At 40.7% G+C, this 15,676-nt stretch overlaps 1 protein-coding gene across 6 annotated transcripts in view; it reads right to left on the minus strand.

The window, feature by feature from the left end:
- sgip1a (SH3GL interacting endocytic adaptor 1a) overlaps positions 1-15,676 on the minus strand; it is a 194,875-nt gene that overhangs the window by 109,952 nt on the left and 69,247 nt on the right. For all 6 annotated transcript variants that reach the window (XM_080195591.1, XM_080195594.1, XM_080195595.1 and 3 more), the window contains 3 exons: positions 7,428-7,452; positions 3,504-3,560; positions 445-502 (listed from right to left, as the gene is read on the minus strand). In XM_080195591.1, coding sequence (XP_080051717.1) covers positions 445-502; positions 3,504-3,560; positions 7,428-7,452 — 140 coding nt within the window. The remainder of the gene's footprint in view (positions 1-444; positions 503-3,503; positions 3,561-7,427; positions 7,453-15,676) is intronic.

Genomic DNA, 15,676 nt, shown 5'->3' on the forward strand with positions numbered 1-15,676 from the left:
ACCTGGAGGAAATCCACGCAGACACAGGAAGAATGTGCAAACTCCACAGAGACAGTCACCCAAGACTGGAATTGAAGCCGGGTCCCTGGCCTGGTGAGGCAGTAGTGCTAACCATTGCCATCGTGGACCAAACAGAACAAGAATCCTGTAACTGCTTCATCTTTAGAGGTAGGGAAACAAAATACACAAAGAGGCTCATAAAACACCATGTTTTATACTAGAGGCTGACACATAATGGGGTATCAACCGGCCTTAAAAAGGCAGAGCTATATAAAAATATTGTATTTTCTACAACGAAGAAAAAAAAAACGAAGAAAAAAAATTACGAAGAAATATACTGGAATTTAGAAATAAAGAAAACAGAAAATACTCAAAACACTGAGCAGGTCAATCAGCATCTGTGGAGAGAGAAGCCAAGTAAGGTTCGAAGAGTCAAAAGGATATAACCTGATTTGTCATCTGGCCTGATACTGTATCCTTCATCATCAACTTCTGGTGAATTCTGAAAATCGAACAAGTAATAGAATTAAACATCATAAAGATTTTCAAACAGTCGCAATTTCCTTGTTCATGTACAAATCTTTGGTGGTTATGGGAAATACGGAATGGAGTGATCCACAGCAGCTGCCACCTTGGACACAATCTGCTCATAAACTGAGTTTCAGAGCTATTCAGGAGAGCAGGGCTTCCCCCTGCTCAGGCCTTCTCCTTAACTAAATTATAAATGAATTTTTTTTTTTAATTTTACGCTTTCAACTGATGATTTTCATCAACTGATTTTTAAATGGCAATTATTATTACAACTTTGTTATCATGTTAACACTTAGTTAGCAATTTTACTTATCTCACATCCACTGTAATACATTGACTGCCCTTTGTCATTCAATAGAATTATCCTAGTTGAATCCCCCACTATCAACATCCTGGGGGTTATCATTGAACAGAAACTGAACTGGGCTAACCATATAAATATTGTGGCTATGGTTACAGAGCAGGTCAGAGACTAGAGATTCTGCAACAAGTAACTCACCTCCCGACTTCCCATATTGCGCCTATTCAGGCTGTGGCCCGACAATTGGGTGGGATTTAGCACTCGGTCCGTCACTGGCTGGTGGTGGGATTTTCTGTTGTCAACAGGGTGTCCTGTTGAATGCACCTCTCTGACAATTGAAAAGTCTTCCAATTGTTTTACTTACATTGAAGTCCCTTCTTTTTATTTGGCCTTCGATGCTGATGTCTTCTTTGAAGACACTTTTTCTGTTTACAATTTTGTGCTGAATTTACACAACTCTTCTAACTTGTTCAATTCTCAACTTCATTATTCTGTTCAATGTTGGCTACAAAGGTTAATGATCTTGACAGCACATTTTCAAAACAATTACCTTCTGTAATGTCTAGACAAATCACAGCTAAAAGCTACAAGGCATTGAAGCAATTTTAAAGGCAACTGGATATTTGCCTCAAGAAGATTATTAATGAATATGGGGTCTGAGCAGGAAAGTGGAACTGGATCAGATGATGCATGGTAGGAAGCAACAACAGCACAGATTTGATGGCCCACTACTGAGTTGTAACATTATTATTCTAACAGAGCAAGACCAAAAGTAACAGAAGAAAAACAATTTTACTTTAGTCCTCAGAGAAACGTGTGAAGTGATAAGGCGATTACCAGAATTTTACCACCTCGCCTGCCCAAAGTTCGTAAGATCCCACCCGAGGTCAACATCCTGCGAGCCTTGCCTGCCCTGATTTTTTTGGGGGAGGGGGTGCAAAGCAGTAAAATTCCAGCCAATTATACACAATTGGATATTCATAGACTTAATTCATCTATTCAGAATGATCCCGCCATCAGCTGTACCCACCAAAGCACCTAACAATATCTTAAAGGATTCCAGGGTTTTTACTTTTTCTGCTACTTTATCTGGAAGTCCATTCCATGTTTTGATAGCATAGCGTAAAGAATTTCTTGCTTTCAATCCTACAGTTATCTTTTATTATTTTGAAATAGGCCATGCCAGGCATCCTGAGTGGGAACAGTCAATCAAGGTAAGAAAATGAGGGGCCTAAAGGACAGCAAGTATGTATCCATCTCAGGACGTTAGCTGGCAAAATTCTTACAAGGCTTTGAGTTCATCTACAATATTATAATTATCCCTTCTTCCCTACTGAGGGTGATCTTGGACAATCCTTTACAATAAAATAGAGTGTCAGCTGAGCCTGCAAGTTCAGCCATGCCCCACAGCATGGTCAGCACAACACTGGACACAAACATGAACGTCCAATAAAAGAGTGGACAACAAGAACATGTGGAAGAAACCATAAATGAAATGTCCCTAACTCCCTGTAACCATCAGTGCGTGCCAACATGAGGTCTGCCAATACATTCAGCTCTCTCGCTCAGAGTCTCAACAAATAAGACATTATTAAAGTCAAACCAATGTAAAGTAAAATATTTACAAGAAATTTACAATCAATTCTGTAAAAAACCCAGTCATTAATCTTTGTGCTCTTAAGTCTTACGTTAATGGCAACGTAATTGGTCAGCAAAGTTGTGGTCATGATGTAGAACCTCCTTTCCCACTTGTACCTGCTGTATTGGCACCTGATGGTAAGTTTCACCGTGAAAAGCATTCCCCACCATTTAACATATATGTTTTCCATGCATGTCGCTGGCACTTAGAATTTTAATTATAATCATGTGGTAAATAGCAAACGAGAGAAAGCATAAATGGTGCTGGTTGTGGTTATGATGTCGGGGATGGCACGCCTCCAAGCTGTAGTCTGACCACAGGCCTGAACAATTTGATCATAACTCTGACTTGCATCCTGCTGCTTTGGTTGTGGAATCCTAACTTTCATTGACTGTGTTGATTTCTGCTCTGCACTGACTGGATATTTGGGGTGCGGGGTTAAAGTTTACTAAAGCTCCTAGATGTCAGTTAGAATTAGGGTTACCATAAATGTTTTCTTTCAAAGAGTTTGTGTTAGTTGGTGCATTGGGGAGTGTACTGTCTGTAACTTCTTCAATAAATGGGACGCGTTGATCAGCTTTAACATTTAGATTTAGAAATGTAGGTAGCTGCTGTTGCTTTGAACAACCAATTACTGTGAACATCTCCAGCAAGACGATAGCTAATCAGGGTCTAATGCAGACTGTTCCATATAAATATCTGCATCTACTGCTAGAAAGCTGACAAAATACATCAAAATTCAATATAATTAGCATTATAATTATAATTATAATAATCAAATAATAAATGCGGATATGTTCAAGGTGCAGAAAAGATTATGACCTAATTTTCTACATGGTTGAACTAAAGTAGATTTCAAAGCAGATATTTTCTGACATAATTAAATCTGACCATAGAAACATGAAACCACCCAGTCAACACCATTTTCTCTTCAGCTGGAGACTATTCATAGAAAGATTACTGAAAACCTCCAAATAAAATTGGAGCTTTGAAAAAGTATTGTACTTGACACAAAATGAATGTTACACTCACATAACGCTCCCAGTCAATCTCTGCATAAAATCCATTTGGAGCACCATTAGTTTTCTTCTATAAATGGATGGAAAGCAAAAGATATTACAAATTATATTTATATTTGAATATGTATTTTTAATGCAAATATTTGTCAAAACAATCCACATATTTAATTCAGTGACTTTATGGTTTTGTCATGCATACAACCATACTGATAACCCTAAAGTTGGCGATGAGGACTACACCATAGAAATCTGATGAGCCCCAAGCATTTCTCCGACCCATGTCATTGCCAAAGGTTCTGTCCATCTGTTGGGTATTGTCCTTTTGCTTGGGGCATTTGGAAACATCATTGGTCAATAGTTCCCTTGGCATTGGGGGCAAATTCAGTTGTGTTGGCTGATAGCAAAGGCTCCGATCTACCTTCTACTTCTATACTTGAGTTCATAGACTGCTCACTCCTATCACACTGCAGTCATATTTCACTACAGGCAAGGCATTTGTTTTCTGGTAGCTAACAGTGATAATTGTGCTCGACTGTATACTGCAGGTAAAGCTCGGTTTTCAGCAGACACAGGGTTGAGTCTGCAGAAATTGTAAGGCTCTTCATTTTCTCTGTGCATTCAACCAGTCAGGGTATCCATAGAGTAATGAATTTTCCTAGCTATAAACCCTCAAGCTGTGATTCCCAAGATGATTGGAATTTGGGAGTATCGATAAGATATGGTTTCCTTGATGAACTATCTCATTCACTCTGCTAGAGATGGTAGTTGGGAAAGCATTTTTCTCTTCTTTGTATCTGCCACTCAAAATCCCATTTCCAGAGAATTCTGAATTCACAAAATGTGAAATTTGAAGAAAATTTTCCTTTAATATTATGCTCTGTGAAAGGCATAGAGCAGGAAAATCATATTCATTCTAGTGAGGGGCAGTATTATACATAAAATCATATAATCCGTAAGTGTAGAAAGAGGCCATTCAGCCCATCGAGTCTGCACCAACCACAATGCCACCTGGCACTATTCCCATAATTCCATGTATTTATCCGAAAACATTAAAAAAATGGAAATAACGATTGGATCCAACAAACCCATCATTTTTGAAAGATCTATATCACAACCTGCCTTTTATCTCTATTCTCAATTCCCAGGCTTTTCAAAAGCATGTTTAATTGTCTCTTCAACTCATATATGCTTCAATTTTTCTTAAAGCTTTTTGGCACATCTATTATTCAATTCAGATGGAAAGATCCAACTACCTTCCCTTCATTTTCATCCTTAAATTCCTATGTTTTGAGCATTTATCATCAGACATGAGTTTACATTGACATATTCATTCTGTTCATAGAATCATTAAACCTATTGAGTTGCCAGGACATTTTCATTTTGCAATTAATATTAATCAATGTTTAAAAAACATATTTGACAACATAATGGTGGCTGTTGTTAAATACCATTGTTGATTAATATTTTTCAAGTTTGGCGTAATTGTCCCGCATATTTTTGTTCTCTTTTCACACACCAAATGCAGCCAAGAGGATGATGAACTGCTCCCATGTTTCTGTCAAAGGCATCAAGAAAATGACTACTAGGCCAAATCTTAAATGAAGTTAAACCCAGTTTGCCACAATGTGAATTCATCATAATTTGTTTTAGGATCAAGAAGAAGAATCAGTAACAGAGGCACAATCTCAAAGTGAGTGTAAAATATCATGAATCATGCTGACATTATTATTAACTCCTGAAATGCCTACCTTTGTAAACTTGATGTTATCCATAACTTTGCTGCCCATATCCTAATGTTCACCAAATTCTCTTTCAATAATCACCACTGTGCTCACAAATTGATTCCTGGCTAAGCAATGTCTTAAATTTGCTTCTCTGAATGAAAATCCTTCCATGGCTTCATCCCTCCCCAACTGCAACCTCCCCAGCCCCACTACTTTCTAACATACCTGTCTCCACAACTGCAACCTCCCCAACCCTAAAGTACATTCCAACATATCTGTCACCCCACCTGTAACCTCCTCAGCCCCACTATCCTCCAACATATCTGTCTCCACATCTGTAACCTCCTCAATCCCACTACCCTCCAACATATGTGCTCCTCCATTATGGCTTCCTGAGCGCCCCTGATTTTGATTTCTTCACTATTGGTAGCCAAGCCTTCAGCTGTCTAGGCTCAAGATCTGAAATTATCATACAATCATAGAATCCTACAGTGCAGGAGGCTGCCATTCAGCCCATTGAGCCTTCACCGACCAAAATCCCACCCAGGCCCCATCCTCATAACCCCATGCATTTACCCTAGCTAGTCACCCTGACATTAAGGGACAATTTAGCATACACACGCACGCGCGCTCACACAACATCTTTGGAGTGTGCGAGGAAACCGGAGCACCCAGAGGAAACCCACGCTGATTCGGGAAGGAATATGCAAACTCCACACAGACAGTGACCCAAGCCTGGAATCGAATCCAGATCCCTGGTGCTGTGAGGCAGCAGTGCTAACCACTGTGCTGTCCTAATTCCATCCCTAAATCTCTTTGCCTTTGTACCTCTCTTTCATCCTTTAAGACTCTCCGTAAAATCTCTCCCTGGCCAATTTCTGGCCGTCTGCCCAAATACCTTCTTGGTTTAATGGGCAAATTAATGGCCCCAAAAAGGCCTCATCCTGCCACAACAGGGGGAAGTTCATGCCACGTGGGAGGCCCAGCAGCTTTAGCTGCCCAGGCTGGTGTTGGGAATACAGGTGGGGACCTCCTTCGCAGACTTTCTTGGTCAATTGTAGACACCTCCCACAAAGATCAACCCCCCCCATTGTTTCTTAACCTTGGACCCCTGCCCCCTCCTCACTGAACTACTTCGCATTAAGTTGATCTTTCTCTACACCTCAGTTATGACCGTGACACTACATTCTCCACTCTCTCATTTCCTGCTCTATGAACGGTACGCTTTGACTGTACAGTGTCAAGAAACTGTATACTAATACATGTGACAATAATAAATCAAATCTGAGAAGCACCTTGGGCTCCTTTCTGTGGTGGGAATTCCAGAATTCCCATCATTTGCCATCATTCCCATTGGCAATACAGGAAATGCAGAGCTGTCAGCCACCCCCTTGGCTGACCGCTCTCTAGGGCAGGATTTATTTCCAAGAAAGAGCCGGGTTTAAATCTGCCATCAACCAGAAGCTGTGACGAATGCAGCAATCGGAACTTGGCAGGCTCTCCACTGACCTTTTAGCTGGGAGCCCCCTAAAATCCAGTTTTATTTGATAACGTACCTGTGAAGCGCTTTGCAATGTTTCACTATGGTGAAGGCACAATGTAAATACAAGTGGTTGTTGGTGTTAATCATGTATTTTCAGTTCACTGTTACATTACTTTAAATTGACTAGAATTCCACATATCACTATAAAAATATTTTGTCGTAGCTTTAACTTGTCTTTGTCAACAGTATTGATATTGGAGAAAAGGGCTGTTCAGTTTGTATATTCAATTCAAGCTCTTTTACTGGAACAGAATCCTTAATCTTGTGCTGAGTATCCAGGCTCCCTAAATACCTAGTGTCTCAAAACAAAGCGGAGAAATATGCAGATTGCATGTGGCAGGACAATCCTGAATATAGTCGTCATTAAAAGTTTGGTTTGACCTCAAAATAACAAATTACTTGTGATCACTCCCACAATCATTGCTGGGTGTGGGCAAACCTCTTCAATGGAAAGTATATGCTGAAGTGCCTTTTGCAGCAGAAAACAATTCCACAATCAAAGCCTGGCATCAACTCTGGGCATGAGCAGTAACATGAGCTACTGCACCTATTGCAACATGAATAGGAATGAGTTATTAATAAGGGCTTTGCTCAGATGAGATTGGCCTGAACCTGTATTTATTTAACTTGCACACGAACAAGTCAATAATTAAATGTTCTGTACACTTACAGTTCCATCTCGGTCAGGTGAGCCCCTGTATGGAAACAGAGAACAAAGAATGGTCACAAGAAAAGCAGAATTAATCATGATTGATACACTGAATAACTATAAACCAAATCAGCATTCTTCTGTATTTATACTTCTGGGTACCACCAGCAGTATACCTTTAGGTATACTAAGTAATTAGCTAGATTTTTGGCATTAACGTGTGTGGAAAAGCTGTAGTATTTAACATCCTCACCTATGTATTGTAAACAGATTCTCTCATAATTATTCACATGAGGGCAAGCCAGCTATCTTTCAGCTGGCCATTGGGGGGACTAGGTGATACAATTGATTAGCAGTTTTTTTCAATTTCTTAAGCTAAGGTTGGTTCCTGACTAGAATGAACTGACGCAAAGATTGGGGGAAAGGCAAATTGTGCGGAGGGTGTGGAGAGTCTGCAGAAGGATCTAGATAGGCTGGGCGAATGGGCCAGGAAATGGCAAATGGAATTTAATGTTGGCAAGTGTGAGGTGGTCCACTTTGGTAGGAAGAATGGTAGGTAGGACTATTACTTACGTGGCGAAAAACTGCAGCAGGCGACGGTGCAGAGGGACCTCGGGGTCCTTGTGCATGAGTCGCAAAAACCCAGCTTGCAGGTGTAGCAGGTGGTCAGGAAGGCGAATGGGATGCTGGCCTTCATAGCGAGGGGGATTGAATATAAAAGTAGGGAGGTCTTGCTGCAGCTGTATAGGGCATTGGTGAGGCCGCAGCTGGAGTACTGTGTGCAGTTTTGGGCGCCGCACCTGCGCAAGGATATTTTGGCCCTGGAGGGAGTGCAGAGGAGGTTTACTAGGCTGATACCGGAGTTGAGGGGATTGAGCTATGAGGAGAGGCTGAATAAACTAGGCTTGTACTCGTTAGAGTTTAGAAGAATGAGGGGAGATCTCATTGAGACGTATAAGATGATGAATGGGATGGATAGGATAGAGGTGGAGAGACTCTTCCCGCTCAAAAAAGACAGTAGGACTAGGGGGCACAGCCTCAAGATAAAGGGGAGGCGGTTTAGAACGGAGTTGAGGAGGAACTTCTTCACTCAAAGGGTGGTGAATCTCTGGAATTCTCTGCCCGTTGAAGTGGTGGAGGCTGCCTCGCTAAATATTTTTAAGAAGCAGGTTGATGGGTTCTTGATAAGAGAGGGGATTAAGGGTTATGGGGAGAGGGCGGGAAAGTGGAACTGAGCCATAACAGATCAGCCATGATCTTATTGAATGGCGGGGCAGGCTCGAAGGGCTAGATGGCCTACTCCTGCTCCTATTTCTTATGTTCTTATGTTCTTATGTAACTCCTCTGTAGCTGCAAAATCCTCAGCCGAGTATCGGTACATCTTACCCAGGTCTTATTGAAAGGAGTTAGGAACCATTCCCACCGGATTAAACTGAAAGTGTTATTTTCCTGTTTTAATTTCTTTTTTGCAGAATTTACTGGCTGTCAATCATGTGATTTTGCTGTGCGCGATTTTGTGAAACTTCAGTTAACAGGAACAAACCAAACCCGTCAACAACACCCCTCTTGTGATGGTGCTCATTCTCACTTTTTTGAGTAATCAGTAATTTAACAAGTGTAACTGATAAGAACTTCTTATCCATCTTTGACAGCGTAATACTTCCGTCTAATGGCTCCACATAATTGGAGAAAATTTTGATGTGCTGACAGACTCAGGCTTCGCACAAATTAAATACAGATCTGAATATCTTCCCAATTTAAAGAGATTTGCTCAGAAGGAAGCAGGATATACTCTGCCCAATTTCGTACACTGTATTTGCACTTTCCTCATGTGAACCCAGTTTGGTTGTTATTTTTTGGACTGGACCCAAAGAGAGAGTGCATGATTAGTTATTCAATACAAGTTCTAGATTAAAGTGTCAGTGCATCTTGTGGGATTACAGCCCATCAGCTCCCCGAAGTATGATCTTCCTTGCTGTTCAGGTCAGTTAACAGGATCCAATGGCTATGCACCAAACTGCACTTTTTCAGTGAGTTTCTTCATTCCTTAATGAGGATTGATCTGCTTTACTGAATGATCAACTTGTAAATGCTCTAGCCCTTGGTGAATCTTCGAACACAAAGTGCTGCTTAGCAAAGCAAATTCTTACCATTCCCCATTTGCAACTGGGCTTTCTCTAACTTTCAGAGACACATTTTAGAATGGCACCAGGACTAAAGTAAGCGTTAACTGTGTCACTGTGTTGCATTAGCCTTGTCCCCCTCCGAATGTCCATCGCCTTCTCATTGAATTCAAACAGCTTGAAGAATGTTAATCCTAAAATTGGTGTCTAACTTGGAGAAGTCAAAGAACGTAAAAAGAAATGTTCTGCATTGGTAGCATTCTTCATACGGTTGGGGAAAAATGAACTGAACTTTAGTGTGTGTGAGTGGTCTATGCTAGTAGGAGTAATGCACTTAATACTGAAATGGGAGCAGAATTTTCAAGGGCCCTTGCAGGTGGGTGCAGTGCCCCAAACACAGGAGGGTAATTCCATTAGGTCAGATGCACAGCATATTCCTGCTTCTAAATTACACTGTAGGGGGCCAGATGATGGCAGAACTTAACTGTTAACTGACCGGCCCCGACAGGGAAACCCCTTGAGGGCTTAATCAAGAGCATGATTCAAATAGGGACATAGTTTCAGGACTGAGCTGAGGAGAAATTTCTTAACCCACAGGGTGGCGAATGTGTGAAATTCATGGCCGCAGAATGTAATTGAGGCCAGAGCATTGTCTGATTTCAAGGAGAAATTAGACATAGCTCTTGGGGTTAAAGGGATCAAGGAATATGGGAGGAAGGGAGAATCAGGATATTGAATTCGATGATCAGCCATGATCAAAATGGCCTACTCCTGCTTTTAGTTTCAATGCTTCTAAATGTTGTTTGGACTTTCCAATTGGCGTACTAAGTACCATTGAGCCATGAGATTGGCTAAAATGGTGCCAGACTCCCAGTACAGAAGCGACCATGCAAATTCTTTCTATGCTGGGGGCCTTTCCATCTCCTGTTCAATGTTTCTAATCCTAGGATTTTCCTATTTATGTTAGTGACCTGGTATGGAAGCACCCTCTCACCTTCCTTTACACCACAGCAGCGGGCAAGGAGGGTACAACTGCCAATTCTTTAGTGCTAGACAGCCTTCTATTGGCCTTCCAGATTTAGGAGCCCACCTATTGTCCTAGTTAGATAGGACTTCTGGAGGCACTCACGTAGTTGACCTGCATCTCCCAAGTAGCCTTAAGGAGTCCTACAGCCAACATCTCTTGCTTTCAAACTCCATTTCATCCCAGCTGCAGAACTGGAACCCAAGAACAAACATTGTGCCCTCGGGAGTCCTGAATGGAAAGACGTTTCAGTCTTCAGAGCCTCGGATTGATAAAAGTGAAATATTTGGCCAAAAGCAAAATGCATATAAAGCTTTATAACCACAACTGGAGAAAGACAAATTTGTAATACTACCTTCTCTACTGCCAGGAGGCTTTTGAGATACACTTCTGTAAAGGCCAGTAGGGCTGTACTGCAGTTTCCTATCCAGTGAGCCTGCAGATCTCTGCTACTCACTGACATTTTAACTGAACACCAAAGTCCTGATGACCCTTCAAAATGCTGTAACAGGCAATAGGATTCAGGCATTCCTTACATATTAATTTCAATTATGTAACTGAACACAGCTGCCAAATGGAAGCCAAATACTTCTCCATGTGGAGCGGAAGATAGTTTTATTGAACTACTCTATGTTTAATGGTGCCATTATTGTGTCTTCCCTTTGATGGAGGGCAAGAGTAGAAAAAGCAACAGCTTTGAGTACCAGCTCAGTGAAGCAAGACATACATGGAAGGATAATTTAGATCTGAAATGTTAAATCCGTCTCTCTCCACAGACACTGCAAAACCTGTAGAGATTATCCAGCATTTTCTGTTTTTATTCAATTCAATTTTATTGTCATTGTATAATGCACAAATACAAATACAACGAAAAGTGAGCCTGCAGGCTCCCAAGAAACAAAGAAAAAAACTCGATTACATGGAATGAAGTGTCAGTCTAGATTTTAAATCTGTGGAATAGGACAAGAACCCACAACACTCAAGAGATGAGGTTACCACTGAGAAGGGAATAATACAAGATGGAAATGGGTGATAAGAGTGCTGTCAAGTGGGCACGAATCAGCTGTCATTAAAATCAAGCTATTACACTTGGAGAGGAATCCCAATCAGGAAAATGCCTGTATTTTTGTTGCGAAACCTGGAGGATTTTAAAAAACTAACTTTGCTGGGTATCTCCTGGCTGCTGTTGTTGGCTTGTTTTGAATGGCCAATCCTGCTCCCTATCTCAGGCTGCAGATTAAAATGGCTGATCAGGCCCAGTTGACATAATCACAGCCTGATTTTCATATTTGAAGAGTGCCCACTGGCTGAATGGCAAGTGCCCTTGCCACTTGAAGTTTAAATTGCGGTCATTGAGATGGCAAACAATAAATATAAAATAAATCTAACTGTTTAAAGTTGTTTCCATAATTATGAGATATTTTCAGAACTCATTTAACTTGCACTTATGTTTAGTACTGATTACCACCCTGTCTTCCTGTTATGAAAGATGGCTTTGAAGGACAAAAACCTAAAATTGTGACATTTCCAGGCTCAACCCATGTTGGGGATCAGCAATTCCAACAGCAGCACCAACATCTCATGAGATTTCTCCTTGAAAATTGCACAAGGTGTTTAAACAATGAGTAAGGAAAGGAACAACTTTGTTTGTGATGTCTGTCAAAGCTGAATAACTTTCAAACATCCACCATCTATGCTAATAACACTTGGATGAAATATTGGCAAGCTGCTAGCACTTTCCAACTTTTGTATGAGTCACTTCTCATCCTGCTAGAGAGATGAAGAGGAATATCTATTGTACAGGATTTATACATGCATGGCATCTGCATCACAGCACTCCAACTCTTCATAAGCTTCGGTGTGATAGATTAGTCAGCAGCTTCCAAATTTTAATGCACAAAGTAACCCAGTTCAGGTTCTCAGAGAACTCAGACCAGGGAGAGAAAGAGCCATAATCCATTCTGTGTGTTTTCTTGACATTATCCACTTCCACTCCATTGTGATTTATTCATCAGGAAAGTGATGGAAGAAGTCAAGAACAATGCTAACAAGTGGCACTTGTTTAGCAATAACCTGCTCACTGATGTTCAGTTTGGGTTCCACCAGAGCAACTCAGCTCCTGACCTCATTATAGCCTTGCTTCAAGCATGGTCAAAACAGTTGAATTCCACAGGTGAGGCGAGAATGACTGTCCTTGATATCAAGGCCACATTTGACTGAGTGTGACATTAAGGAGACCCAGTAAAATTGGATTCAAAGGGAAAACCATGCACTGGTTGGGGGTCATACCTGGCACAAATGAAGATGTTTGTGGATGGCCATTTAAGTACTGTGGCTATAAGAGCAGATCAGAGGCTAGGAATCCTGCAGCAAGCAACTCACCTGACTCGCTAAAGCCTGTCCACAATTTACTTGGCATAAGTCAGGAATGTGTTGGAATACTCTCCACTTGCCTGGATGGATGCAGCTCCAACAACATTCAAGAAGTTCAACACTATCCAGGACAAAGTAGCCCACTTGATTGGCATCACTTTGGCATTAACTCCCTCCACCACTGACACATTGGCAGCAGTGTGTACCATCTACAGAGATGCATTGCAGGAAGTCACCAAGGCCCTGTCAACAGCACCTTCCAAACTCAAAACCACCAGCACCCATAAGGGTAAGGGCAGCAGACACATGTGACATCACCATCTAAAAGTTTCCATCTAAGTTACTCACCATCCTGACTTGGAAATACATCACCATACATTCATATTCATTGGGTTAAAATCCTAGAACTCCCTCCCTAACAGCACGGTGGGTGTACCTACATCACATGGAGTGCGGTGGTTCATGAAGGTAGCTCATCACCATTGCGATAGCAATTAGGGATGGCAATAAATGTTGGCCCACATCCCAGGAATAAAATAAATTGGAATCCTTTGATTTGTATACAGATTCAAGATTTCCATCCAAACATTTATCATTCATCAAACTCTGCATATTGAAGAGATGGGGGTGGGATTTTATGGCCTCACTCATCTCAAAACTGTAAAATCCCACTGGAGGCCAACAGGCCTTATCATGGTCCACCCCTCACCCACTCCAATTCCTGTGACAGGCAGGGCGATAAAATTCATGATCAAAGAGTCATTTTAACAATTGGGTACAATCAACATTTTGTTATTTACTTCTATTTAGGATCAATCATTTTTATCAGCACACAACTTTGTTCCAACCTCATCTATAGCTTTGTGACCACTGAGAAGGCTGCAGTGCTCGTTAAAAAAATATCAATCCTGCATCACGCACACTCAATGTTTTTTGTATATAGTCACAAAATGACTATTGTGACTATACTATCAAATGGGGATATTTCTGAATGACGTATTTTGTATTTACACCCCCTTGTGTAAGTTCACATTTCCCCATTGGTAATATATTGAGTTGCTGTCTAGGAGGAGTCCCAACAAGACCAAAGATAGCTGCGTCAACTTCTATGGAACGCACGATTGAGATCAATATAAAAACTCCCTGACAGTCGCTTCTGTGGTTTCAACCAGAAGAACTGACATTAGCAAAAGCAACTGACTGAACAGCTGATGCCACTTCTGTGCTTCCACACTGAATACTCTAGAGGTTCCCCAATTCACTTCTTAAAAGCTTATTTTTTTACTTTCTGCACTGCATGGTAAGTGAGAGTAATTCATTTCACGGAATTAATGAACAATAGTGTATTAACTTTGTAAGAAGACAGACCATGTGCATTGGAATATTGCAGCTGGCTTATTAAGACTATGCATCACCTGGGACAATGTTAGTCATTATTTTTACCAATTAGTGATTGCAATAAAAATGATTTCATGTGACAGTTACGATCTGTGGATATATCTTTTTTTAAAATTATGAATACAACCTATTTTCTAGCAAATGTAGAGGAGTTCAAATATTAATCATATCATGAAAGCTTCCGTGAAAAGACTTTAATCAATCTTAGCTCAGTTACTGTGCACAGGTTATCAAACTGCGCTCTATGAATCCAAACGCGTTCAAGTAGCCAAAATGCATGTGGTGAGATTCCAGGTGGCAACAGAGTTTATCAGATTTATATCTGTGGCTGAGTATACCACATCTCAAACATTCTATAGTCTATATTTTCTGTATTTGTTGATTTACATTATTTTTGTAGCATACTGTTTTGTAATTGTAGTATTGTTCTGCTTTGGGTGGCTGACACTGTCTTTTGCAAAACAGACACCCTTACCCCACACAAGGATTTTGAAGAGTACCTTCCTAATGAGGATGAGTGCATGGCATAAAACCATTCCTAATTTTGTACTAATTGGCATGAACTGACAATCTCATTCAGAGAAGATGCATGATGTGAAAAATGTCAAACTGACGCAGGTGGGCATGCTGTCATGAGCCTGGAGATCGGAGCCAAAATTAATTCCTGAGTAGAATAGAGGGTGCTTTATTGTGCATTCATCTCCTCAAAACAAGAATAAATATCATTTGTTTTTAGTGGCATCAATTAACTTTAACGGCCACAAGATTCACATATTGCATAATAATTTGGTGTATTATAATTTGATGTAAAATGTTAGAGCATAATGAAATTAAACTGATTTAACACTACCCAGTCTTTGGGTTGGCATGAAGTGGGTTGATCTGCTAAAACGCACGATACACTAGTAACGGCAGATGGAGAACCTCATTAAATCTCACAGCAAAGCAGAAATGTTTACCACAACTGCATTTTGCTTCAGGATAAATTGCAAAGAGGATGCTGCCTTCATTTAAAAAGGAAGAAGAGATTTGCATTCATATATCACCTTTCCTGACCTCAGGAAGCCCCAGAGTGCTTTCACTGTGAATGCTGACACCAAATGTAAGATTTATCTGTGCTGGTGCAAGCTGTGTGATGATGTCATTACAATGGTGTCAGGAGTTAGAGAAACTTCTAAGTCCAAATTTAAAAAAAAATTCCTAACTCCCAGTGTCTGATAACATTCTGTTGGTAACCTCTAAAATGTTTTAACTATGCAAGTTGGAGAGATCAGAAATACACTTGGAAAGATATCAGCAAGGGACCTGTAGCAAGGTTCACGACTGGCATCCAGCTGATCACAAGTCTCCAC

This window comes from Carcharhinus amblyrhynchos, chromosome 9, assembly GCF_965287045.1.
Source record: "Carcharhinus amblyrhynchos chromosome 9, sCarAmb.v2.hapA, whole genome shotgun sequence".
NCBI classification, from domain to species: Eukaryota; Metazoa; Chordata; class Chondrichthyes; order Carcharhiniformes; family Carcharhinidae; genus Carcharhinus; species Carcharhinus amblyrhynchos.